A 27,338-nucleotide genomic window follows, 5' to 3' on the forward strand; every position below is an offset into this window, starting at 1 on the left:
CTGAGGTTCCAACTGCGTTAGATCCCAAGTGCTGTATTGATTCAGGGTTTTCTCTCTCCCACATGTTGCATTGGTATATCCTGTTGTGCCTGGCACTGGAAGTTTTAATAACTCCTTGCAAAAGAGTTATCTGTCTGAACAAAGAATAGACACGAACATTTAATGGTGCAAAAGGACAGAGGGGTTCTGCTCCACAGCTGTTCCTTGTAATGTGCCATTGAACAAGATCCATGATGTGATTGCCTGGTGCTGTGCATTACCCCAACTTCACCTCGCATCATTAACTTTCATGGCAGGGAGCGCACGGTGTGGCTACGTGGTGAGGCTATATCATGTCATGCGTTGCCTTCGAGTAGACATCACAAGGGACAGAGCAGTGGCTACTCCTAGTTTACAGCCTGAGGAACAGAATCATAATGATTAGCCTGAAGTAGTAACATCTATTTATTTGAACACACCCACCCCAGACCTGTGCATTCATTTTAAATATTTGTATGCCTTCTATCAGTTTAGTACCCTCAGTTTAATGATGGTGTGTGAACTTCTGGGCTTCACCAAACACTTTGTCACACATAATGATCATTAAACCAGTTTGGTGGACAGACTTGTAAAATTCTAAACTTGTGTGAACCATTTTTTTTAAAAAAAATACTGTTTGTCCTAATAAAATATACAACCTAATCCATGTTATTCTCCCCCGCCTCCCGTGGGAACTATACAAACACCAACATTTGGGATAAGCCGACAACTGTTGTTCCAGGTGTGCAGTTCTTTGCACTCAGATGTTCCCCCATTCCTCACTGACCTAGACTTAATTTCGGACTCTGATCTAGCTCACAACTAGATTCCCCCTCCTGCTTTCCCCAGCCACACACACAAATTGCTCCATAGCCAGTGTTCCACTTCTAGATTTCGCCACCTTAAAGAGGCAGGTAGGTTCCTGTTTGGGCAGTGCTGTTTGAAACTGTTTGGACTGGCCGTTGCTAGGAATAGAGGCAGCGGGAGGAATTTTGACTTCTTCCGCGGGTTCTTAGGAGCTTCAGAGGGACCTGGAAAGCAAGGAAGTGTTTGCCCCGGCTTCCCTTCCACAGGGGTGAGTGAAACCCAAGTTTGTGGGCTTCAGCCTTTTCTTCTGGGGATAATACTAGTGGGGGAGAGAAGATCTTCGATGCAGGGGCTGCTTCCTCAAGCAACAGGCTTTGCCTATAGTTAAGAAAGGTAGCGCCGGAAAGTTCTGGTCCTTAGGGCATAATCCACCAGGGAATTCCGTGGAAGCTCTTTTGAAATCAGTAGTAGCTGGGTAAAAGTTTCCACACATTTCAGTGGATCTTGTGCAAGAGAAGGTCCGAGTGGATTGTGCCCCAAAGAAGCTGCTGCCATTTCTGTTTTCTGTCTCGAGCACCAAAATGTCCCAGGCCAGGCCTGCTTGGAAGTTGGTGGGCCTAGTTCTTTCTCCCCATTTTGTGGGTATATGTGTGTGTGTGTGTGCTTGTTGATAATGGAGAAAACAGAACCTTCACCCTCCTGCTGAGATTGCTTTCATTGCACTGAGGCTACTATCAATTTGGTAGTTCAGTATCAACTCTTGTCAGTTGGTCACCCAGAATTAGTAAGAGAGAGAATAGGTTATAGCTTTATTTTAGATCATTTCCTGTTTCCTGGCAATTAGAAGTTCAGAACTTCGTGAAATAGAAAAACCATTAATTTGAGGAGAGATTATGGGGTCCTGGACCACTACAAAAATGTGCAGCTCCTTGCTAGTCAATGTCTGTTATTTTAGATAAGTAAACAGAACTGAAGTTCCAGTTCAGAGAAAGCGATTCATCCTTGGGAGTGCCACTGAAAGCTAAAGGAATAAATGAGCTGCGGCCAATTTAAATCTATTTGATTTCAGTGGGTCTTAAGTACAGCCAACCTTTTTTTCCTGAACTGGTCTGATCATCACTTGCTAAGTGCCCAAAGGCCTCGACCAGTTGTGGAATCCATGTTAAAACACACACACATATTGTGTGTGAGATAAAGTGCTCTCTCTTTCTTTCCCTCAAAATATCTTAAAGAATATGATTGTAGGCTGAGGTGTGGTCTACTTGTGGGTCTCTCTCCAGCTGTTGAAAACTAGTCAAGCAGAGGAGGAAGGTACAGAACTGTTTTCAGGAACCCCCAAGCAGCTTTACAGCTTCTTCCTAGACAGGCCCATTTGTTCCTCCAAGCCTGACCTGGCTATAAATGCTTTTAGGCGGAATATGCATATTTGCCTGGGCAACGTTCCAGACTTTGGACTTTTCTATGTTACTTCCTTGCTCCTCACTGCTGTCTAGATAGCTCTCCTTGCTTGTCCTCTAATTTCCCAGTTTGCCTCACACTCTTGCAGTCTCCCAGTCTCCTGACCCATCTGCCAGCCATCTAGTTTGGGTCTTCCCCAGTACAGTCCAACCTTGGTTGTCGAACGTAATCCGTTCCGGAAGCCCATTCAGCTTCTGAAATGTTCGACAACCGAGGCGCGGCTTCAGTTTGGTTGCAGGAGCTTCTAGCACTCCAGCGGAAGCTGCATCGGACGTTCAGCTTCCAAAAAAAGTTTAAAAACCGGAGCATTTACTTTTTTGGCGTTCGGGAGCTGAAATGTTCCAAAATGGAGCCGTTCAGGAACCAAGGTTTACTGTATTAGAAACTCACATATATAAGCTAATCGCCAAATGGAACCCTAAACCTTGGTTATGGTCACCACAACAGAATGTCGAGGTGCCATTTTTTTATTTTTGTTATTGTCCCCCATAAAAATGGTGCCTAGACATTCTGTTGTGGCGATTATCATCATCATAATCATCACCATTACCATTATTAATAATGAAAATAATTTTCACTTCTATATCACTTTATATTTTAAAGAAAAAAATATCAAAGCAGTATACAACACGTTAAAACATCAGATAAAACAATTCAGAATGAAACAAAGTAAAGCTCCAAGGAAAATATTTCAGATCCGTCTCTAAGGGACATTTGGCTTTCCCCGTATTTATTTACCTACTTTATTTTATGCCACTGCCCCATAGCAGAAGCACTCTAGGAAGCCAGTGTGGTGTAGTGGTTAGAGTGTTAGACTAGGACCTGGGAGATCAGAGTTCAAATCCCCACTCAGACATGAGTTGGACCCAGGTCAGTCTCAAAATGTGCCATGTGCTGGTGGAGTTTCTGACACTGGTCTTCTCTTGTCCCAGGTGGGAGATTTCTCAGTTTGGGCTTTGGGCTAATCCTCAGATCTGCTTCTGCATGAACTTCCTGTGCTTCCTTGATGAAGACCTTCCCCCAAACTGATGCCTCTGACAGACTTTCGCCTTCTGCTCTTGGGCTGCCTACAGCCAAGTACACGTGGTTATTTATTTCTTTTCCTTCAAAGGAATGCAGTTTTAAAGACCCCTCCCCCCCTTTTCAGGGCCTAAGTCTATGCTAACAGTTAAGATTGTCTGAATAGCTATCTTCACTCTATCTCAAAGTGTCTTTTAAAAAAATCTACCCCCACTTCCTTCCCTCTGTATGGAAGGATTATCCTCTTATCTTTTTTAAAAAAATGGCAGAGGCCTTAAACATAGTTGAGGACTGCTATCCCTGCGTAGATCTTGCTCTTTTTTAATTTGCTTGACCTTTGGTCCCAGTTCCCGTCCTTACAAGTCTGCCATCTAAATCATTTTGCCGTCTTTGTTGCTGTGGTGTGATCTGGTTCCTTAAAACGTGATGCCCCACAGTGTGAGTCAGTGGTGCTTTGACTGCAGCCTAACCTGCCTAAAGTTTGCATGTTAGTGCCAACTCCATTTTACTCAATAGAGGAGGTTCTTCTCTATGTAAACAGAAACTTTCTTTGGTAACCATTTACCATAGAAGGCATGACTAATCTTGTCCTGTACAGTATAAGCAACTATCTGCAGAATGCATGGGCAGGATAAGGAAATGGCCTTCTATTCTTGTGTAGGGTGTTCAGGCTTCCTCAACCTCGGCCCTCCAGATGTTTTGAGACTACAATTCCCATCATCCCTGACCAATGGTCCTGCTAGCTAGGGATCATGGGAGTTGTAGGCCAAAAACATCTGGAGGGACGAGTTTGAGGAAGCCTGCTTTAGTTCCTTTATCTCAAAGCGCCAATTCTATACTTTCAACTTGTCCTGAAGTTGTACATAATTTAGGAGTGATATCTCGCAGCCAAGAGATCAAGTAGTGTTCTAGGTCCCTGTGCTTCCATCACGATGCCCTTCAGTCGAGTTACCACCGCAGAATTGACAGGGACGACAAGACCTTCTTAAACAGTGTATTTGTCACTGGTTGCAATGATTCCTTCTTAGGCCTTAATGTGGAGACTTGAGACTTTAAGGAGGTTTCTGAGGGAGATCTTGAGGCCAGTTTCAGCAACCCACCAAATCAAATGCTAAAGCTTTTCTTGGGTGGGTGCTACTTCAAGAGCATGCAAGGAAAGGGAGAAATGGATTTCCCAAGTGGGTTATAGGACACCGTCAGGTGGGTGTTGTTCTGCCTTGCTTGAAGAGGCGGAAAATGTATCTGTTTGTGAGTGAAACGTTCCATCTCTTCACATAGAAAACTAATATGTCAGTGAGAATGGCTCTGGTTAGACTTCTCCCTGACAGGCTGGTTTTCTACGCACAGGGAGTGTTTTTAATTATTTGCAGTAAATTTAATCATACAGGCTGAAGTGTTACAGTCTAGGAAAAGTTTTATAAGCTGTAGGAATTTTGAATATGTTTAGCTTAAGATCTCGGGATGTAGGGAGATGTTGCTGTGTCCCCTTGGAAGAAGCATTGAGTCTTCATTGTGTAAATGGGCTCCTTGCTTGCTTAATATGTTTTTTTGATCTAGACCAGGCTGGATATGTAAGTTTCCAGCTGCGGATTGGTGGGAAGCATTTTAATCTGAAAAACAGTACTGAGGAAAAGCATTCACAACCATACACCTGCGCCACAGTCCCAGTTTGAATCCCCACACTCTCAGCTGCCTTTTGCTAACATGTAAAGCAGGAACCCTCCACATGTTACTGGATTCCAACTCTCATTGGCCTCAGTCAGCAAGGCCAGTAGTACTCAGGATTATGGGAGTTGTAGTCTGGCCACATCTGGAAAGCCATGGGTTCCCCACTCCTGATGTAGAGATGGAAAACCCAGTAATGAGTCTTGGTTATCTAGTCCAGTTAGGCTCGCAATACTAGAATTGTTCATCTATTTTGCAACATCATGGAGCTGCCGGTGAATATTTTCTTTTGGGTGAACCTGTGTCCAAGTGCCCAAGGATGTAATTCCCAGACTACAGGCAAGGAAGAATAGGTATAGAGGCATTTGGGTGGGGTGGGGGTAGGCAGGCAGGGAGATGCAGGTTGCTAGCTGCAAACCACAAATGGGCATGGGGCAGGTCTGCTCTTGAAGGATTTCTAAGACAATCAGGACACTAGACTAGGAGCATATCAAAGTCTGAGAGATCCTTCTTGAAGCAATAAAGGGCATACTGCCAGGCCTTCCTTCCTGTCTGAAAGGTTGAGCTCCATTTTCAAAATCTGAAAAAACCACAGTTTTTGAACTGGTATTTTACATTTTTATCTCTGCTTTAATCATGTGTGTATATGTTTGGCCCAGGTCTTCAATTTTTAAAGGACCGCTTTTCATTCCAGTCCTATTTTCCATAGCTGTGTCATTTCTGTGATAATAGCATGGATACCATCCCTGCTATTTTAAAAAATGCTGAACAATTTGAGAGCCAAGAGCTTCATTCATAATTGCTCTAGGGTTGCAGTTTTTCAGCCAATAGTGAACTCATTCTGTGATCGCTCTCCCTGGTTTACATATGAGCTATTATGCGGGACCATGTCAAACAACTTGCTGTGTTAAAATAAAAATTAAAAAATAAACAGGAGTGCAACTCCCATATCCACCAATATAATAATACATCTCTTGTCTTAACTACCAAGTTAGTTACACCATAAAAAAAGAAATTTTATTGCATGAACACAAGCAACTAGTAAGCATAAAGGTTTCCTTTAGGTGTTTCAGAACTCTCTTTAATTTTTTTTAATCAGCTCGTTGGAACATAGCTCGTAATTTGACATGACTCATTTTTTATTAAATATTCTGTTAATACTTGCTAAGTCATTGGAGGAGGGGACAACTCTTTCATGGCATGGTTAACTTTTATTTAAAAGAGGAGGAGCAGAAGACATCATAGTCCTAGTCATTATCTTCTTTAGCTCATTTAGATATGGCGATATCAGGAAAAACACGCAGACAGTATTCTGCCTCAATTCCTCAGTGAGAAGTAAACCTATTCCCAACACTGCAGATTCCTGGCTAGAGGCAGTGGGATGATTGTACTTAAAAGTAATTTATTTTATAATTGTAACTGTGTTTCATTACTTGGTTTTGGTTGTTTCATTTTGATCTGTTCAGTAGCCTCTGGTGTACAGTATGTTTAACTATCCTGCCAGACACACAGGCCTCTTCCTCTTTAGTCATCTGGGTGGGTCACTTGTCTCCCAAGAATTCCTAGGCATAAAGTGATGGACTATGTTCCATTTCATAACCACCTGTTTTAATTTTTGACCTGAAGCTATACCTTTTGGGTAGGGAATATAATCCGCAAGGTCTTCTGGTGGAGCGTGTTTTATTATTTTAGGGCAGAAGAGGGAGGAGACAGGACTTAGGAGCAGCAGTTGGGTCTCATGTGCCGAGTGGTGTCAGGTTGCTTTTGTGTTGCTTAGATCATGGGTAGGCAAACTAAGGCCCGGGGGCTGGATCCGGCCAATTGCCTTCTCAGTCTGGCCTGCAGACGGTCTGGGAATCAGTGTGTTTTTACATGAGTAGAATGTGCCCTTTTATTTAAAATGTGTCTCTGGGTTATTTGTGGGGCATAGGAATTCGTTCATTAAAAAAAAAAAGGCCGGCCCCCCACAAGGTCTGAGGGACAGTGGACTGGCCCCCTGCTGGAAAAGTTTGCTGACCCCTGGCCTAGATGAACGAGACCAGATCCCCACCCATTGCCTTCCAGCAGAGGTGTACAGCTATTGTGGGTTAATAGGATCTATCTTTCACAAATCTGTGCCAGATTTGCTTTTTAAATAACCACCTTTAAATCCATATACATATAAATGGGTTGTATCTGACGTTAGCCGTAATCAGAGTAAACCCACTTAAGTTAATGGACATTACTATCTTAGATCTATTAATTTCAGTGAGTCTGTTCTTGGTATAGCTTAATTGGATACAACCTAATATTTTTTGCTCTCTTCTCTTTCTGCTATATGCCTGTACATGTTTGTGAGTTCTAGTTGAGAAGCCACACTGCCAATTCCAAATCCAGTTTGGCTGAGCCAAAGTCTGTACGCATGTACGGTATATGAATGTTTTCTTCTACCCAGAATTGTGTGACTAAACACACACCAGGGGGATAGAAGTGAACATTATCCATGATAAATGCACCACACTGTGTCAATTGTCACGTGGAAAATGGTTGCCTGTATCATCCTGCCAAGTGGCATGGATTATTTTTTTTTAAACTGCACACCTGATACAGATGTGTGGCAAAATGTTCATCTGAATCCATCCGAAGCCTTTTGTGTGTCTTCACAGGTTTTCAGTGTAGTCCTGAAAAACTAACAAATTGTAGTGGACAAATGGGAAAACTAACCTTTGTCTCTCTTGTCAAGCTTCTTTCTCCACCCTTCTCTTCCACCCCAGTGAATGTCACAAGAGGGCACTGGGCTTACTTATATCTGGGTGGCATCAAGCATTTCCTGTTGCTGTTTTGCTTTTGCTTAAGAGGCAATAAAGTTTCCGAAGTTTGGCATTTTGATTGGTGTGTCCACTAAGTCTTCTAGGACAGTGACTTAAGCCACAGAGTGCCAACATGGTGACCATCTTCTTCTGTTCCTAGCCCCTACTCCATAATTTGCGCTTCTCATTTTGACCAGGGGTTCTCCCACAACGTTATTCAGATCTTCCTAAATAGAAGAAAGCAGTTCCTTGCTCTTGGAGTAGCTGGTGTATTTGAGTCATGGAGGTGTTGCCTAGAAATCCTTCCCTTACTTAGCCTCTGGGGCTTGCAAGAGGCAAGTTGAAGTTGAGGTTGTTTCTCCTCTGTATATTTCAAAACCCTACAGAAGATTATATAGAATGGGCAGGGTGCCCAGAGGTGCAATTTCTTAACCTTTTAGAGAGCTTAATTTCCAGTGACTTTCCTAGTTTTCTAAGGTAGGCTGCACAGAGAAGAAACACTGAGATGATCTATTTAAAATCCTGTTGGGAACTTCTCCCTGGGACAAGCCCTGGCAAGACATCTAGGTGGAATTGCATCTCTCGGCTTCCAACTCGGTTAAGTGAAGGATTTGGAATATTACAAACAGCTTGGAACCAAACTAGTCATGATGTTATTCATGTCTTCAGCCCTTGTGTGACTTTTAAAATAAGTAAATGATTTGTGTGGAGCCAGACTGAGGTTATGGTGGGGGTGTTGGCTTTAATCCTTTCCCCCCTGTTTTGATCTCAATCAGAACCACCTTACAATCTTTAGATGAAGGGGCACATACAAATTTAATAAAGAAATAATAAAACCTGGTCCCTCATTATTTGCAGTGGGAGGAAAGCGCCCATTGGCACCAAATAGCAGTTGCAGGAGGCCCAGTTCTGAAAGGACCATGATGGGGACACAGCACCAAAGCTCCCATCCTAACCATGCCACTGCTCTGATCTAGATTCACACAAACACACTCCACCCTGGCATTGTTGTTGATGTTGTTTAGACAGCCATGTTTGCATCATCATCATCATCATCATCATTTTCTGGTCTTAACATGTAGCTCATGTTACAAGGTGACATTCTCCTGGTAATTATTCCTTATGTGTTCCTGTGAGCATGCTCCTTGCAGTGAAATTGAGGGCCTAATAAGATGTGGTGTGAATTGCATGTTAAAGTGTCTTTTGGGGTGTGTTTGTGGGGAAACCTGAGCAGCCACAGGACCATGGGGGTGGGAGAGAGGCAGTTTGACACTCTATCTCTCTCCCACCCCCCTTTCATGGTCCAGATGAAATCCGGGCTGTTTGCAGCTTCAGGGAGTTTTGGTGGGATCACAGAAGTGGGAGACAGACAGACAGAGAGAGAGACAGAAACTTCCTCTTCCCACCCCCCAGAGTCCTGAGGTTCTGCAGGCTTTGCCATAGCTGCCATTTTACATAACATTTCATTTGCCTTGAGATGCCTTTAGACAGCCCTTCGATGCAAAATGAACATGGTCCATTTTCCCCCCATTGTTTCACCACACTCAGAATGTTAGCTCAAAAGAAGATAAATATGACAAATTACAAACATACCCCACCTCATGGTGAGAGTTTCCTGTGATAAAAACTTCTGTTTAGCTTGCCATTAGCCTTATCCTCAGCCAGGCATGAAAAGAAAGGAAGGGAGTCTATGCAGACAGGATTCCAATGGAAAGGATATATACTGCTCATTGTCTGTGAATTGATTTGTTATCAAACGTTCTCTAATAAAAAGATATCAGAGCCGAGGATAGCAATTCTAGCAGGTAAAAGGTGCACCTCTCGGAATCGTTGGAAATGATGGTGTGTATACTATTCTGTGAGAGAAGTACTGGTAGGTAGGAACTGTTTCTCCTGACCAGGGTTGGATCAAGATATTTTGGAGCTTGAGACAGAGAATCCAAATTTCAATGAGCCTTGTGCCTAGGAACCTCCTTCTGGATTGTTCTCCATTGGTACATTGTGTACCTGAACTCTTTATTATTGTTTTTAAGATAAAGTCTCTCATCAAAGCCACTCCTGAGTAAGCTTGGCAGTCATGGACTAATAGGAGAAGGCCTCTCAAGGATCAGGAACGGGTTAAGAAACAGGAAGCATAGAGAAGAAATAGAATCCCAGTGGAGGGATGTAGAAAGTGAGGAAGGGAATTGGGACCGCTACTTTAAAATTTGTTCATTGATGGTCTAGAGCAGGGGTCAGCAAACTTTTTCAGCAGGGGGCCGGTCCACTGTCCCTCAGATCTTGTGGGGGACCGGACTATTTTTTGGGGGGTGTGTGTGAACAAATTCCTATGCCCCACAAATAACTCAGAGATGCATTTTAAATACAAGGAAACATTCTACGTATGTAAAAACACACTGATTCCCGGACCGTCCGCGGGGCGGATTTAGAAGGTGATTGGGCTGGATCTGGCCCCCTGGGCCTTAGTTTGCCTACCCATGATCTAGAGTAAGAGGTGAGCAGTGAGGTAGCCAAGTTTGCTGATGAAACCAAATTGTTCAGGGTCATTGAAGCAAAGAGGGATGGTGATGAGCTGCAAGAGAATCTCTCAAGACTAAGCGAATGGACAGGAGTGGCCAACCCATATGTCAGGGTGAAGTAGCTGCCCTGCCACCCCCACAGGTGGCATCAATGCAGCCCCGGCCTCAGCACTGGTTTCCAGAGAGATCTCGCTGGAACCTGCCTCTGTAGCTTTGCACCACTGGTAAGGGCAGTGGCAGTGTGGTGGCAGGGCAAGGCAGCACTTCCTGTTTTTACCCCAAGCGGAAAATTGGGACACACTGCCCCTGGAATAGACAGAAAAAGTGGCAAATGCAATTCAGCGTAAGCAAATATCAAGCAGTGTACATGGTGGTGGGAATATAATTTTACATATACACTCGCGGGATCTCAACTGGCAGTGACTGACCAGGAACGAGACCTTAGGGTTATAGTGGATAGCTTGATGAAGGTATTGACCCAGCTGTGAAAACAAGCAATTTTGTGTTAGAATCATAGAATCATAGAGTTGGAAGAGACCACAAGGGCCATCGAGTCCAACCCCCTGCCATAGGGATTTTATTTTATTTATTACATTTATATACCAACTTTTTTCTTCCAAGGAACTCAAGGTGGTATACATGGTTCTCTCTTCACCCTGCCCCCCCCCCCATTTCATCTTCTCAACAACAGTAGGTTAGGCTCACTCAGTGAGCTTCATATCTGAGTGGGGATTCAAGCCCTGGTCTTCCAGGTTATAGACCGAACACTCTTAAACATTATGCCACACTGAAAATAATGTTACCTATATCATAATGCTGTTGTGCAAATATATGGTGCGTACACACTTGGAATACTGTGTACCGTATGAGAGATGTGTATAAAAATTGTGTGATGTGGTTGGAGAGATGTTTTACTCCATATTGCCTATTACTAGAACCCAATGAAGCTGAATGCTGGGAGATTCAGAACAAACAAAATTAATTACATCTCCACTCAGTTAAATTATAGAATTCACACCCTCCAGCATTTGTCCGATGTAAATAGGGACGTCCTACCATCCCCTCCAACATCTCTCTGATGAAAATCGGGACATCCTAAGGAGAAGCGGGACATTCCAGGATGAAGTCAGAAACTGGGATGGCTTCTGTAAATCCTGGACTGTCCCTGGAAAATAGGGACACTTGGAGGGTCTGTAATTTGCCTCCCACAGGATAACATGATGGCCACCAAGTTGGATGGCTTTAAGTAAATTTATGGAGGATGAAGCTGTTCATGGCTGCTAGCCATGATTCCTGTATTTTACCTCCACTGCTGGAGGCAATGTGTCTCTGTATATCAGTTACTAAGAATCCCAAGTGGGGAGAGGGCTCTTCCATTGAGGTCCCATAGTCGTCTTGTTGGTACCGTGAGATCAGAATGTTGGTCTAGATTAGGGGTCTGCAACCTTTAAGACAAAAAGAGCCACTTGGACCTGTTTCCGAAGGGAAAAAAACTGGGAGCCACAAAACCATTGTGACATTTAAAACAAATATATCTCCGGAGCCGCGATCTGACAGCGGGCGGGAAGGTGACATCGGGACGGTGCGTGACTAACGCACGCACCGCCCCCATGCGACGTCACAGCCAGTACAGCGTCCGCCACAGTGGGGAGTGTCGGGGCGCACAATGCGCCTCCTCCCCTCGCTAGTATCCGCCCCGGAGCCGCGGCAAAGGTGTAAAAGAGCCACATGCGGCTCCGGAGCCGCGGGTTGCAGACCCCTGGTCTAGATGGACCTTTCGTCTGGTCCAAGAGGGTTGTTTTTACATTCTTAGGACCTCTGTATCTCTCTCTTAATGGAACCCGAAATTGCCACGAGGTGACCATTCACCTTACCTTGCGAAAGGGTCAGTTTTGCTCCTGTAACACCCAATATGTATATTGAGGGGGGTCCTTTGGACTGGGATCCGCAGTCTCAGCCTTCTTCCACCTTTTTGGCCCTATAGCTCTGTCTCACAATAAGCTCTGCTATTGCTGTGTTGGGCATTGACATCTGTATCAGCTTGCATCTCTGACTTAGGTGGGGTAGAAAAAGTCCCATGGCTTGCGAACTGGGCATTAACTGGATCAGGCCAGAGCATGAAGGGGCATTGCCTGCACTGGTTACCATTGAGTTTCTGAGATCAATTGGAGTTTATTAGCAGTAAAGCTTTAAAATTCCATGGTCTAAGATACGTTGAGAAACCCTTTCAACCATACAGTCTTCCCCAAGCTCTGAGACTGGTAGATGACACTCTTTCTGTGTTCTTTAGGGCAGTATTTTCCAGTAGTGCTTTGGGGGGGGGGGTGATATTCTCAGTGGTTGGCAAACTCTTCTGTGAAACCATCTCACTCGGGAGACTTGCCAGCCCGCATCATTCCTCTTTTAAGGCAAGGTAAATACTTTATTGTCTATGGGAGAAAAAGCCTTCTTTGTTTAATTTAGTTTTTAATTGGCATCTCTTAACTTGTTTTAGCTTCTAAGACTGCATATATTTTATTCCAGCTTTTACTTACATATTTGCTTTCAGCATGACTTTATTTCTTAAAAAGTAGAGCCATGCATTTTTCTTCTGCTGTTTTGTGATTTAAATTTGCTTAATAGTCACTCTGAGCTTGCTATGGAAAGGCACTTAATCACAAATGTGTGTAATAGTAATCATTTATTATTACGGTCAAAGACCAGTTCAGAAGCACAACTGAGACACAAGTGTGTGTGTGTGTGTGTGTGTGTGTGTGTGTGTGTGTGTGTGTGTGTGTGTTTAAACTAGTAGTTGCAGCTTTTCTATGTGATGCAACTAGGCCAGGAAACTAATTCTGATCTCTGAGGAAGTGTCATATCAGTCATTATGATGGGCTCACAGGTCTGTTCTGCAAATCAGGGTTATGAAATCATTATTTTGCTTTCAATATAAAGAGTTAAACACCTAGAGACTTCTATCTTAGGCATTATACAACTTGGCTTATTATATGTAATAAGCCAAGGCTGTTCCAGGCTATCAACCCTTGCTTCCACCCTTGTTGAAGGCGCCCTAGTTCTCTCCTGGGCTAACACTTTTCGAGGAAACCTTGAGGCTACTATTTGTTTGTTTGTTTTCCACATTTAATATCCTACCTTTCCTCCAAGGTACCTGAGATGGTGTACATGGTTCCCGTGCTTCAGTTTACCCGTAGGTTGTTACCCTGTGGGGTAGGTTAGACAGAGAATTAGTGACTAGCTGAAATCATGGCTGAGTGAGGATTTTAATTTTGGTCTCCCTGGCCATCAGCCAGTACAGTGGTACCTCAGCTTACATACGCTTCAGGTTACAGACTCCGCTAACCCAGAAATAGTGCTTCAGGTTAAGAACTTTGCTTCAGGATGAGAACAGAAATCGTGCTCCGGCAGCGTGGCGGAAGCAGGAGGCCCCATTAGCTAAAGTGGTGCTTCAGGTTAAGAACAGTTTCAGGTTAAGAACGGACCTCCGGAACGAATTAAGTACTTAACCCGAGGTACCACTGTACTCTAACCACTTCATCCCCACAGAGTGGATACTTCAGGGTTGCCTTTGTTTCACTATCTTGTCTTGTGTTCTTTTCTTCCTCCTAGGTCCTGCTCAGCCCCCACGGCTCCTGGTCAAGAGCCTCTCCTTGGAGCCTAGCCCAGAACATCGCTCTCCAGAAGCCCCCCAGCGGCTCATCTCTGATCCAGGACCTGACAGCAGTGAAGGAGAAGTGGCCAAACTCCGGCCACTCAAACGACCCCCAGGACCAAAACCACAAGGTATATAGGCGAGTCTTCACCCCCCAGTGAGCCCATCACAACGAGGTTCTTTGTGGAACTTCCCGGGAAGAAAGTCTGCAAGCAGAGCAAACTGGCTTTGGCAGAGCACCTGGCTTTCCCATTCCCTGCACCAGGCTCTGCGGAGGAAGTGGGGCGAGACGCAGTTGTTAGAAGAGGGAGGTTCTGATTTATTTGTTCATTACTAACAGCCTTGTGCCTGGCGTTGCTTTGGGAATTCGAAGAACAAGAACAACGAAAACAGTGCAGTTTCCAAATTGGTGGTGCAGTTTTGAAAGGTTTGGTCTGCCATCTTGATTCAAAATGGTGTCCAATTGACAAAAACCCACTCCTTGAACTCAAGAACCACAATGCAAAATTGGGTTACAGCATGTGCAAAGCAAGCAGACAGGCAAACAATTTTTCAAAATATATAGTAGGGTATATTTAGACTTGTTTTTCAGTCAAGTTTGGCTCCAAGAGCAGCTGCCAATAAAATCCAGTGCAGGACACGTTCATATTTGTGTATGGCAGATTCCTCTACCAGAGGTAGGGCAGGATCCAGGCTCTTTACTCCAGAGAAAGGGTGGCAGAAGGAGATGGGCTGGGTGTAGGGTGCTGTTGGGTGTTTTTTGTTGTTGTTACCTGATGGTAATGATGCCAGTCCACAGAAGTAGCCCTTCTGTCAGTTGTTTTTGCTGGGGGTTTGTGTATATTATTGTATTATTGTGTATATTACTGTGTATGTTATCTATATATTATGTGTGCCTTTAAAAAATAACTTGAATTGCTTTTCCAGTCCCTCCTAAACCAGCCCATCTGCAGAGTATCCAGCCACTGCGTCTCCCTGAATCCATCCCCCCACCTCCATCGCGACCACTCCCTGCTGATCCCCGCTTAAGCCGCAGCCCCCTGCCTAAGGATGGATTGGGACCATTATCTGCCGTCTCCTGCCTCATTGAGAAGTTTGAGAGGTGGGTGCTTTAGTAGCTTGCAAGGCCCTGCTTCCCTGGGAAGGTAGCTGGTGCTCCCTTCTGATGTTATGCTTCCTGCCATGGGCTGCAGAGACTTCTGAAGGATTCCAGCACGAAGAACAGAGTGGGTACACTCTCCACATACAGCCATTGTGAGGGAGTGCCACCAGTTTGGCGATACAGCCAAACTGGAAGAGTGCGCTGGAACACTTTGCTTCCAGATGAACAGCAGGGAGCTATGGCATCCTGTCCTACATGTTAATTTCCTAAGGCCTCTGGCTAGCCTTTGAGTCAGAAGACAGAATGCCAAGCCAGACGGATAGTTGGACTGATGGAGTGTGCCAGTTCTTAACTCTATTTTTAGTCAAGGGCTGCTACTTCTCTTACTTCCAACGCACTAGATTCTACTTCCCTTTCCAAGGTGAGACTAGAACAAGCAGCAGGTCTTTTTTAAATGATCTCCTGGAGACTTTCTTCCCAGAGAGCCTGACTGTCCGTGTTTTGATTTGTTGTTGTTGCAGGGAACCTGTAATCCTGGCTGTCGAGCAGGCCCCATCGCCGTGCCCCAGTCCAGATCTCCAGACCCCCGAGACAGGTCCCATGGAGCCCTCACTAAACTGCCCGACTTCCCTGGAATCGGCAGAGCTGGCTCACAAACTCTTGGACCTCCTGGCTCTGGAGGGAGGGCCAGAGCCTGCGGGTGGTGCTGCCTGCTTGCCGTCTCATGATGGTGGGAAGCTGGCCAACCGGGACAGTGGTATTGACAGCATCAGCTCCCCATCTAACAGTGAGGAGATCTGCTTTGGGGCTGACGAGGGCACAGGAGAGGGAGCGGGGCCACCCGTGCCTGCTGCTGTCATCAAGCGCCGCTCAACCCGGGATTCCGAAGTGGACAGTGACATGGACGATGGCAGCGGGGATGAGGCTGAGCTGCTACCGGAGCTCCCTCCCCCACAAGCAGAAAGACAGGACTCAGAGGAGGTGAGAGACTTGGACTGGCATGCCCGGGTGTTAGTGTGATCACCCGCTCACCCGCACAGCTGATGGCTCCTGCCAAGCCTTTTCCTGAATACGATGCTCTTTTCTGAGGTCAGAAGCAAAACTGGGCGGAAAATAACAGGGGACTGGGGTGGGTTGGGATTACACATCGATTAGAGAGGTGGAAGCGTGAGCAGCCTTGTCCACTGTTGTATTGTGATTCAGGAAGAGTTAGTGAATATGATCTGGGTCGTATCCTTGTCTGGTAATGCCAGCTCAGGTGCTGAGGGTAGGATTGTTTCTGATGGACTGAAATTCACTTAACAGGGACTACTTACTCCTCAGAATATTTTCACTGCCTGGTCAGATTCACTCACAGGGTGGTAAAACCAGTGGCGTAGCGTGGGTTGTCAGCACCCGGGGCAAGGCAAGTAATTTGCGCCCCCTAGCCCGTGGATTTGCGCCCCCTAACCCTAACCCCCAGATGTTGCGCCCGGTGCGGCCGGCCCCCCCTGCACCCCCCACGCTACGCCACTGGGTAAAACACTGCTAGCTCATTTGCAAAGCTAAGCAGAGTCCAGTATGGTTTCAGATGGGATGGGAGACTGTGTGTTGAGATTCCCGCATTGCATCTAGGACGCCGGACTAGATGGCCCTCAGGGATCCCTTCCAACTCTACGATTCTGTGAGAAGCGGGGATTCTTATCCTCCTTGAGCAGCTGTGAGAAAGCGAACCAAGGAATTAGTGCAGTGTGTATTTCACAGTCATTTCTAGGCCAGCAGCTGAGGAGTGGGGGCCATAGAAGATACGAAAGTGTTTTGGAGAGGAGGGGGAAAGTGGGCTAATCTCACGCCCAGTTTCACGGGTGCATGAAGTACAGGGCAGATGGGTGAACTTGGATTTTGTTAAGTTCCCCACAGAGATTTTAATTTCTCCCCTTGACAGATGACAGTTCCACAAAAGGTTTTCCGAATTGCCAACGAGCTTCTCCAAACAGAAAAGGCCTATGTGTCTCGCCTGTATCTGCTGGACCAGGTACCTAAAATACAACGGAATATATCAAAACAGCTATTGAGTGTCCACACTTTCCCCTCCTGAAGCCTTTGCAGGCGAAATATAGCATCTGTGCTGCAAGCCATGCCCGACTGCAGCAGCTGGAAAACCTGCTGGAAAACTCAGCCCTGTTCTTTGGATTGTGGATCTGCTCTTCCAAGCTGCAGATACTAGAAAAGGGATTTTGGTGTAGAATCAGCATGGGTTTTCCCTTCCCTTCCCTTTGGATTTATATACCACCTTTTTGCCAAGGAACTGAAGGTGGTTTACAGTTTTACATTTCTCCCACCCACTCACCAACAGATAAAATACAAACACAAGCAGACCCTTTGTCCTTTTCACAGGGCAGATGATGCTAATTGGCCCTGCAGGGGGAGGGGACACCTTGACTGGTGCAGGCTCTGGTGATGTCTTCCTGCTTCCCTTACTCTCAGTCTTCTTACAGGGCAGAATAGTATCTGTTGGCCAAAGTGTTGCTGGCCTTCAATTCCCATCATTCCAGTTGACTGGGCCTGATGGGACTCTCTCCTATGTTGCTGAACTGCATTCCCACCTCCTAGGTCTTCTGCGCACGTCTGCTGGAGGAAGCACGCAGCCGAAACTCTTTCCCAGTGGACGTGGTGATGGGTATTTTTGCCAACATCTGCTCAATCTACTGCTTCCACCAACAGTTCCTGCTCCCAGAATTGGAGAAACGTATGGAGGAATGGTGAGGACATTTCATTGGCTTAACATTTTGGTGTGACTGCCTACAAAGGTTTGTTTATGTGACTCTCTGCGATCTTCTGGGCCAGTGTTTCTCAAGTGGGGGCCCCCCAGGATATTCCAAGGGGGCCGCATGTGAAAATCGTGTAAATGGGGGGGGGGGGGCAAGGCATGAGACTAGAGGGCCATAAAGGGAAATGAAAAGTGAAGAAAACAGAGGTGACCGAGAAAAGAAAACAGAGAAGCAGAGGGGACAGAGAAGTGGCCATGCTTCCCAGTGAAGGAATCTCCATGCGCACTCCGCAGCAACGTTGCTTCCAATTTCTTCTCCCTTCCACTTCCGCGCACCAAGCTGTCCAGTAGGATGGGGGGCCACAGGAAGGAAACAAGGTCAGAAGGGAGCCACAGTCGGGAAAAGGTTGAGAAACGTTGCTTTAGACAGAAGTCCTTCCAAGCCCTACCTGGAGATGCCAGGATTGAGCCTGGGAATTTCTGCATAGTGCTTGTTTTCCTTCCTGCTTCACTGCCCTTCTCTCAATCTTGGCCTGGCTGGTTGGGGCCGATGGGAGTGGGAGTCAAACAACATCTGGAGGGTTGCCCACCCATGTCCTGTTCTCCTAAATACTTCACCCTTTGCAGGGAACTATAGAGCTGTAAAGATGCAAGCCCGCGGCATAACTTAATAGAGAAAGTTTAGTGTCCATGACTCCCTTATATCCCTGATTTGCACCTGAGAATGTTAAGAGCTATGAATCTCCTCATGTTGGGATTCCTCAGCTTTGCTTGGGTGTTTGTTCTTGACTCCCAGTCCCTTAATAATAATAATAATAATAATAATAATAATAATAATAATAATAATTTATTTATACCCCGCCCATCTGGCTAAGTTTTCCCAGCCACTCTGGGTGGCTTCCAATCAAGTGTTAAAAACAATACAGCATTAAATATTAAAAACTTCCCTAAACAGGGCTGCCTTCAGATAATAATAATAATAATAATAATAATAATAATAATAATAATAATAATAATAATAATTTATACCCCGCCCATCTGGCTGGGTTTCTGGCTGCAGTTGGTCCTGCAGATAGAATCTGGATGCTTTCCCACCCTGTGAATGGGGCGGCTCAGTTTCTGTCTCGGACCTTTCTCCTCTTCCTAACACTTTTTGCTTCTGTTCCCAGGGATCAGCACCCGCGCATCGGGGATATCCTGCAGAAACTGGCCCCTTTCCTCAAGATGTATGGCGAATATGTAAAGAACTTTGACCGTGCCATGGAACTTGTCAACACCTGGATGGAGCGCTCAGCACAGTTCAAGAGCATCATCCATGAAGTGCAGGTCAGCTTAGTTCAGGGGGATCTCAAACTTAGCATTGCAGCAAGCGCTTCAGGTTAACAGCAGGGGGAACAACGCAGCCTCATCATTGGAGCTACCCAGGTGGCGCAATTAAGTTATCATTCCAGTTGTATTATTCCCTATACAGCAATTTTTCTTAAGAGTTCAAAAGCACTTTAAAACGTTATTAATCGAGCATGTTTTAAGTACCGACACAGGAAAGAAAAATAAATCGCTTGCAAAAGGGTAGGGAGTTGCTTCACTGATTGCCCTTCCCTCCTCCTAGCCCTGCTGTTCAACATGGATGTGGAGTGAGGGGCTTTGGGGTCTAATTAAGATCTAAACAAAATTGGAGTGTTTGGAAGGAATTGTTGGGGAAGAAGCTCGTGTCTCAGCAGCTGCTCGCGCCTCTGTACAAAGACTTGCCCCGTACTCTGGAAACTCTTACTCTGGTTCCCTGAGTCTCGGTTCCCTATGGGAGCAGGCGGGCTGCCATTGGAGGAGAGCCAGGCAGACAGCTCTCTAGAGATCACTCTCTTCTGCAGAGGGAAGAGATATGTGGGAACCTGACCCTGCAGCACCACATGCTGGAACCTGTCCAGAGAATCCCTCGCTACGAGCTGCTGCTGAAGGACTATCTTCTCAAATTGCCTCAGGACTCGCCCGATTGCAAGGATGCTCAGAGTGAGTAGAGCTGCAGGGAAGAATTGCAGGGGGGTGTTTGTTTGCTTGTTTGAATTTGTATACCACCTTTTGTCCAAAGATCTCATGGCAAGAAAAATAACATAAAAACAGCATAAAAATACAAGAAAAGGGGTGGTCGTGGGGAGAGCCACAGCACACATTGCCTGTAAAACCATAGTCTTGTTTGCTAGCAGAGATTTACTAACCCCAGTATTTCCCAGAGTATCAAAAGCCCTAGTCAGTGGGATATTTTCTCTGGAAATTTGAGTAAGACAGTGGTGAGGAACTGGTGGCTCACAGACCAGAGCTGGTCCACAAAGAGTTTTGGGCCAGCCAGCCCACCTTTGGCAGCGGCCTAAATTTCACTCTCTTGGGGAACTGATGTTTTGAAAGGTAGCTGAAAGGTGGCGGAAAGCAGTGCAAACATTGGAGGAGAATCGGAGCACCTGTCTGATGCTCTCTGCTCTCTTCCAAGGCTTGCAGTGCTCTTCCCACCTTTCCTCTCCAGCTGTCACTCAAAATGGCAGCTCTCTTCAAAGACTTCCCTCGCCCGCTGAGAGCCGCCTCTGCCTCAAAGCACTGGAGCACCTTGACATGTCGGTTTCTGAAGGAGCAGCCCCCTTTTCACTGCTGCTCTGGTGAGCCAGATGAGGGGGAGAGATCTTCCCCTCCCTTTGCTGCCCAGCTGCTTGGGAAACAGCTGAGCAGCTGTGAAGAGTGGTGTGTGTGTGTGTGTGTGTGTGTGTGTGTGTGTGTGTGTGTGTTGCGGCATGTGGCCCCAGAGTTTTGGCCCCCCTCAATTTGAAAAATGTTCCCCACCCCTAGAATAAGAGGTAGGTGACCAAGCCACAGCGCCCCAACCCAGTCCAGCTATGGCTGCCTGCTGGTTAGACCAGGCAGTACACCTCAGCAAGCTGGATCTCACTTTGTGTTCTCCAGTTGCAAATTCCTGACCTAAATGGTGAACCTGTAGCCCCATCCAGGGACGCGGACTTAGAAAAAATATTGGGGGGGCCCGGGAAAGCTCATGAATAATAAATAAGCTCATGAATATGCAAATAAAGTGGCTCCGGCCCTAAATAGGGCAAGCCACGCCCCCCCAGCCAGCCGATTGGCTGGCTGGGAGGTGTGGCCAGTCGGGATTCCCCTGTTCTCGCGGGATTTCCGGCAGTGCCTTGGCAGTGGCGGTGGTGCTGCGAAGCAGCGAGGCAGGAGCCCCCGCCCCCGGGGATTCCCTAATCTCGCGGGGGGCGGCCGGGGCTCTCCGATTAGGGCGCGCGGCTGGCTGGCTGGCGAAGGAGCAGGTGGGGAGGAGGCGGGGGACGGCGGCGGCGCTCTGCTGGAAGGGCGCCCGCCCAAGATTATTGGGGGGGCTGAGCCCCCCAAAAAATTTTTTTGAGGGGGCTCGAGCCCCCTCAAGCCCCATGGAGTCGGCGCCTATGGCCCCATCACAGTGGTCAGGTAACCTGCCTGCGTAGCTTTGTTTTGACACATGTTTAAGCATCATTTCTGCTTTCAGTTCAGTTGGAGGCACTGTGTTGAGTAAGGCCAGCCTAGCCATTTAGACTCTCCTTTTCTTTTTTTCCTCTCCACCTCATGGCCAGAATCCCTAGAACTTATTGCAACAGCAGCAGAGCACTCCAATGCAGCCATCCGCAAAATGGTAAGTGTTGGAGGTAATGAAAGCCAGGACGCCTGGGTCCTCTTTTCTCTGAAGCAGGTGGTCGCCACAAATTGGTTAGAGTAGGTGCGCGGGAGAAACTTTATTCAGCCTGGGGGAGGGATCCATATCCCCTTCAACCCCTGTGGGCCATTTGGACAGAAGTGGGTTAAACAGAGAGAGTGGATAGCTGACTTGCCCTACGATCACTCGCTGAATTTCATTACTAACTGGGGATTTGAAGCTGAGTTTACCTGCTTCAAGTCCAACACTTTGACAAGTAGAGCTGGGTGCCATATATGAGTTATTTGCCAGTGATCTGTACCCCTTTCCAGGAGAGGATGCACTCGTTGCTGAAGGTGTACGAGCTGCTTGGAGGTGAGGAAGACATAGTGAATCCCACCAATGAGCTCATCAAGGAAGGGCACATCCTGAAGCTTTCTGCCAAGAACGGTACCACACAAGACCGGTACCTGATCCTGGTGAGAAGAGCTTTTGGGGTTTTGCTCTTTTCCACCTGACCCATCTCAGGAGAGGGCACAGCAAGAAGCCCTCTGCACCATATGCTGTCACCATTAACTCCTTTTCTTTCTCCAGTTCAACGACTGGTTGCTGTACTGCGTGCCCAAGCTGCGTCTCATAGGCCAGAAATTTGGAGTCCGTGCTCGCATAGACGTGGAGGGGATGGAGGTGAGAGGGGAAGGTAGTAAGGGGAGAAGGTAAAGGGACCCCTGACCATTAGGTCCAGTCATGACCGACTCTGGGGTTGCGGCGCTCATCTTGCTTTATTGGCCAAGGGAGCCTGCATACAGCTTCCGGGTCATGTGGCCAGCACGACTAAGCCGCTTCTGGTGAACCAGAGCAGCGCACGGAAACGCCGTTTACCTTCCCACCGGAGCGGTACCTATTTATCTACTTTCACTTTGACGTGCTTTCGAACTGCTAGGTTGGCAGAAGCTGGGACCGAGCAACGGGAGCTCACCCCGTCACGGGGATTCGAACCGCCGACCTTCTGATCGGCAAGTCCTAGACTCTGTGGTTTAACCCACAGCGCCACTCGCATCCCAAAGGGGAGAAGAGAACCACACAAATCTCAGTCTCTGGATGACCAGCAATCTTTTTTAGTTTTATCAGCTGCTCCATGTTGAAACAAGGGACATGGAACAGGATGGGTAGAGGGAAGGACAGGACTTGCCCTCCAGGCCGGGGTAATTTATCTTCCTGACTCAGGAAGGGGGAATTAAAGCAGCATGATGTGTTTGGTTACAGCGAACAAAAGTCAAGACTGTCATCTGGACCACACAGTCTTGTGTGCTTATGTCTTGATCTGAATAGGTGAACTGACTGCAGTGGTGATGGGAGTTCTTAATTTTTTTATTAATCATTCTTTCTTATTTTTCTCCCCGTTATGTTCTCAACCAAACATCCTTGCTGCTTTTTATAAAACAATTAGAATCAACTTTCAAATAGCAAGAATATGCAAAACAACCTAAAACCGCTAGGGTGGGCAAGAAGCTAGGTAAATCTGCAATAAAGAGCAATACACTCATTTGCTTAATTAAAGAAAACAAAAAACCAGAAATAACAGAAGCGTATTCTTAAACACTGAGGAAAATCCGAGTGGTCTTTTATATTTCTAATTAGCTGAGTCAACGGTATTTAAGAATGGAAACCATTTTTCCAAGAAATTGTGTCTGAATCTAGAGATAGCTGGGGGAAGTTCTCACAGCAGGGTTCGATGTGTGATGATATGATTAGTTGTTTGCACAGGGAAGTTGCTCTTGATGCTGTAGCTGATTGAAGGTTAAGTGTGTGTCTTTGAACAACCTTCTGTCCTCCTCCTTCCTTACCCTGCAGCTGAAAGAGACCAGCAGCCTCAATGTGCCCAGGACCTTCCTTGTATCAGGGAAGCAGCGATCCCTAGAACTTCAGGCCAGGTACAGCCAGCAAAGCCAGTCACTTAGCTTCTCCTTTCTCAAAGCTGTAAAAATTGTCCCTCATCTGGCGACGCGGCTTTGCCCATCCCAGTAACTCTCCTCTGCTGCTTCTTATCTTCCTGTGAGAGCCCTGAATCCATTCACCTCCTTCCTCCTTTGCCCACCATCCCAGATCAAGTGAATCGGTGTATTCTCCCCTAAGTCTGCTGAAAAACAACTCCTTAGCATGCCTTCCAACATTTTTCATTTTTCCTTAGGACTGAAGAGGAGAAGCGAGACTGGATCCAGGTAACTGCTGGCCTTTCTCACCTACCTTTTATCACTGTGAAAGATGGGTGTAGATCAGGGAAGGGGAATCTGGGGCATTCCAGAGGTTATTGTACTACAGCTCCCATCAGCAGTTGGCCATGCTGCCTGGGACTGGTGGGAGGTGGAAGCCAACAACATTTTGAGCTTCCTTGCCTCTGAAATAGAGGACCTGGCTCCTTATCTCATGTGGTTACATTTCCCATTCTGCAAAATCCTTCTGCTGCTGGTTTGGGGGATGCTTGCATGGATGGCTTTCATAGATCCAACAGAAAAGTTAGGGGTCACAGGGCTGACCAGGCTTCTTCAGTTAAGAATAATGTGGTGCAGAATGACTCCGTGCCGAGTCAGCCTTCTTGACAATGCTGTGTGGGCCAGCAGACACACTTGCCTATGGGATCGCATGGTGTGCATTTGAGGGTGCAGCAGACCACGGCCCTGGACAGCGCGCTCACACATTGCGATGCATCCAGTGGCATGACAGATCTGTGCTTTTGCACCACTGCCTGAGCCCCTGCCTGACAGGGGAAATAGGAGGCCCACAGTAAATAGTTCTGTGAGAGATTTGGGTAGCTGTTTCCTCCGAGCTGCCCACCAGTATGCGCCAGACTGAAACTGGGATTGGAGAGAAGTGTGGGCGCCTGCTGGCCCTTGCCTTAATAATAATAATAATAATAATAATAATAATAATAATAATAATTTTTTATTTATATCCCGCCCTCCCCAGCCGAAGCCGGGCTCAGGGCGGCTAACAACAATAAAATAAGACAACATTTTAGAATCTTGTCCTTTTCCTCGTTGAAGCAGGCTGGGGTTCTGCTTTACTTCCCAGTTCCCTGTTTATCTGCAGCCACTAACACTGTCTTGTTAAAACCATCAGGCGATACAGGCAACAATTCAGAAACACGAGCAGACTCTGGAGACATGCAAGCAGCTGGTCAGCGAGGATGAAACGCCACCCAATTCGCCTGTAAGTTCCTCTCTGCAAGAGTTTGGTGAGACCGTGTGCTTTAATATGTGATTGAATGTGGATCAGTTGAGAGATAATGGAGGGGAGGGGGAACTACCACAAAGATAACCCAATTCCTGCGACAAAAAACCTCAGAATTCTGTGCTGTGTATAATTTCTGTTCACTAGCATGCTTTCTCTAATTTTGCATGACTTGACTCTGCTTCGTGGGGCAAACCTATTAACTTTCTTCCTGTCCCCCCCACAGGGGTGCGAGCTGGGGCGACGGGCCCCCACGCCCATCCGGGAAAAAGAGGTAACCCTGTGCATGCAGTGCAAGGAGCCCTTCAATGCCCTCACCAAGCGGAGGCACCATTGCCGGGCCTGTGGCCATGTGAGTGTTTTCCAGCAGGGGTGTCGTCTCTTTCCCACTCCCAAGTGCCACCCCTGTTTCTTTCTACTTTTACTGAGAGCAGCCCCCTTGGAGGGGAGGGGGAGGTATGCAACCCATAATAGTCTGGTCTAAATGCCGGTGTCTCCCCTGCACCTGTTTTTCCAGAGTGTAGAATTTGTTTCTGTTTTTTTAAAAAGCTGCCTCCCTGTAGGGAATTTCCCCCATTCTGACTCATCTCCTGTTTTAGCCACGAGGTCTCGGTGCATTTGGAGAGAGGTCTGAGGCAGAGAAACCCGAAGGGCCACATGAGGCAGTTCCTCATGCCTGGGGCATGGGGAATCTCGTATTTAAGAAAAAATGTTTCCAGGATGAAGGTTAAGAGGCTAGGCTCTTTTCCCTGAATGGCTTTTATCCTGCAGGGATTTGTTTTAAATTCAGACAAGCCACTCTCCACGGCCAGCCCGAGAAGCTCCTGTCCAGGAAAAGCTTTCTAGCCCTCCATTCCTCTGGGTGCATAAACTGGCTCGGCAGCCAAGTGACAGCTCCTCTCCTCTCGCCCACTCGCTGCAGGTTGTCTGTGGGAAATGTTCAGAGTTCCGGGCCCGCCTGGTGTATGACAACAACCGGCCCAACCGTGTCTGCACTGACTGCTACGCAACGCTACAGGGCTCGCCCGCCAGCCCTGCCCCACATCCCAACACACCTCAGCGCCGGAGGTCCATTCTGGAGGTGAGACTGGCTCTCTGGGCCGTGGGAAGCCCTGTTGGCCACAGAGCACTAGCTGACTTCCTTCCATGGGACACTTCCTGGAGAATTCCCCCTTGCTTAGCCTTGCTTTAGCCTGCCCCTTGCAGCTTCTTGTGCAGAGTTTTGGCAGCTTTATCTGTGCTTCCTCTAATATTTCTCCACCTCCTTGGAATTGCAAGGGCTTGGACCAGATGACCCTCAGGGTCTCTTCCAACACTGCAGTTCTATGAATTCCAGGGTTGAAAAAGTGTGAAAAAGCCACATCATGTAATATTGGTTGTAGAGTTCACCTTCCTGATCATCTTAACTTCCAGCACAGCGATCAGATTCTTCGGCAATCATGCTGCTTTAAAGTGTCTACTCCTCTTGGTTGAGTATATGGAGCTGTCTTACAACTGAATCAGATCCCTCTTCCTGTTGTGTCAGGAGATCTCTCCAAGATCTTGAGCTGAGCTTTCTTCCAGCCCTGCAGTCTGAGATGCTTTAGCTCAGGAGATGTGAGGGACTGACCTGGGGCCTCCTCCATACAAAGAAAGCATGTGCTAAAGTTGCAGATAATGCAACTTTTGAAAAATCTACTGTAGCACCTTTTTCACTCCGACCCACTCAAGCTAATGGACTTGACTAACTTATGTTCATTAATTTCTTTTAAAAAGTTTGCTGAAGGTATGGAAACTCTAGGAGAGGCTTACCTTGCAGCTCCCTGTCCTTCCCTGTGTCCTGCTCATTATCCTACATGTCTAATTACTTAGTTTTATCATCATCATCATCATCATTTGAATTTGAATTTATATACTGCCCTATACCTGGGGGTCATAGCTGTCAACGTTTCCCTTTTTTAAGGGAAATTCCCTTATTCCGAATTGGATTCCTTGCAGGAAAAGGCAAAAGTTGACAGCTATGCCGGGGGCCTCAGGGTGGTTCACAGAATAAAATCAAACCACAAAATAAAACCACAAAATAAAAATAAAAACAACAACCCAATAGTTATACTGGTCACTTGCTCTGGAGCAGCAGTCTTCCACCTTTACTGCACGTTCAACACAAACACACACTTTTTACGGTGGTGGCAGAGCTGCTGTTGAGACCCACCTTCGATCCCAGGACCGGCTACTTATCCACCAGTTGAAGTCTTGTGCAGATTCTCAAGGCTTTCATGCATATGGTTGAAGCTCAGTGCTTTACGGCCCTAAGAGGCTCTCAGAGTGGCTTGCAAAATAAAACTGCACTCCAACCTAGTGCAGGAGCAGAAACTGCAGGCTGTCCATACTGAGGAGCCAGATTATTCATGCAGCATTTCCTGCCCTCCTCCTCCTCTTTGTTCTCTCTGGTGTGTCACACAAGGCAGCAGGCTCCGCCCAAAACACTCTGGGGGCAAGGGAGTGAGGCTGAGTTCCTGCATCTCACCCAGCCATGCTGATCACAGCCTTCCCTTACAGTCCCTCCGCACCTTCACCTCCTTTGCCCTTAATCTTACACATATGAGATTGTTTTAATAATACTCTTTTCCTCCCTCCTCTCTACTACTACAGAATGGAGTTTGTAGCAATGAGTCAACTGTG

General features: G+C 46.7%; 1 protein-coding gene across 1 annotated transcript in view; it reads left to right on the forward strand.

Moving 5' to 3' along the window:
- Positions 1–27,338, forward strand: part of FGD1 (FYVE, RhoGEF and PH domain containing 1) — a 47,877-nt gene that overhangs the window by 15,155 nt on the left and 5,384 nt on the right. The window contains exons 2-16 of the mRNA XM_081175690.1: positions 13,883–14,056; positions 14,853–15,027; positions 15,549–16,008; positions 16,952–17,041; positions 17,620–17,768; positions 18,946–19,102; positions 19,645–19,783; positions 21,388–21,446; positions 21,779–21,925; positions 22,041–22,133; positions 23,301–23,380; positions 23,638–23,668; positions 24,567–24,656; positions 24,904–25,029; positions 25,600–25,758. Of these exons, the coding sequence (XP_081031816.1) occupies positions 13,883–14,056; positions 14,853–15,027; positions 15,549–16,008; positions 16,952–17,041; positions 17,620–17,768; positions 18,946–19,102; positions 19,645–19,783; positions 21,388–21,446; positions 21,779–21,925; positions 22,041–22,133; positions 23,301–23,380; positions 23,638–23,668; positions 24,567–24,656; positions 24,904–25,029; positions 25,600–25,758 (2,129 nt within the window). The remainder of the gene's footprint in view (positions 1–13,882; positions 14,057–14,852; positions 15,028–15,548; positions 16,009–16,951; positions 17,042–17,619; positions 17,769–18,945; positions 19,103–19,644; positions 19,784–21,387; positions 21,447–21,778; positions 21,926–22,040; positions 22,134–23,300; positions 23,381–23,637; positions 23,669–24,566; positions 24,657–24,903; positions 25,030–25,599; positions 25,759–27,338) is intronic.

The sequence above is a fragment of the Podarcis bocagei genome (assembly GCF_964188305.1).
Source record: "Podarcis bocagei genome assembly, chromosome: 17".
Taxonomy (NCBI): Eukaryota; Metazoa; Chordata; class Lepidosauria; order Squamata; family Lacertidae; genus Podarcis; species Podarcis bocagei.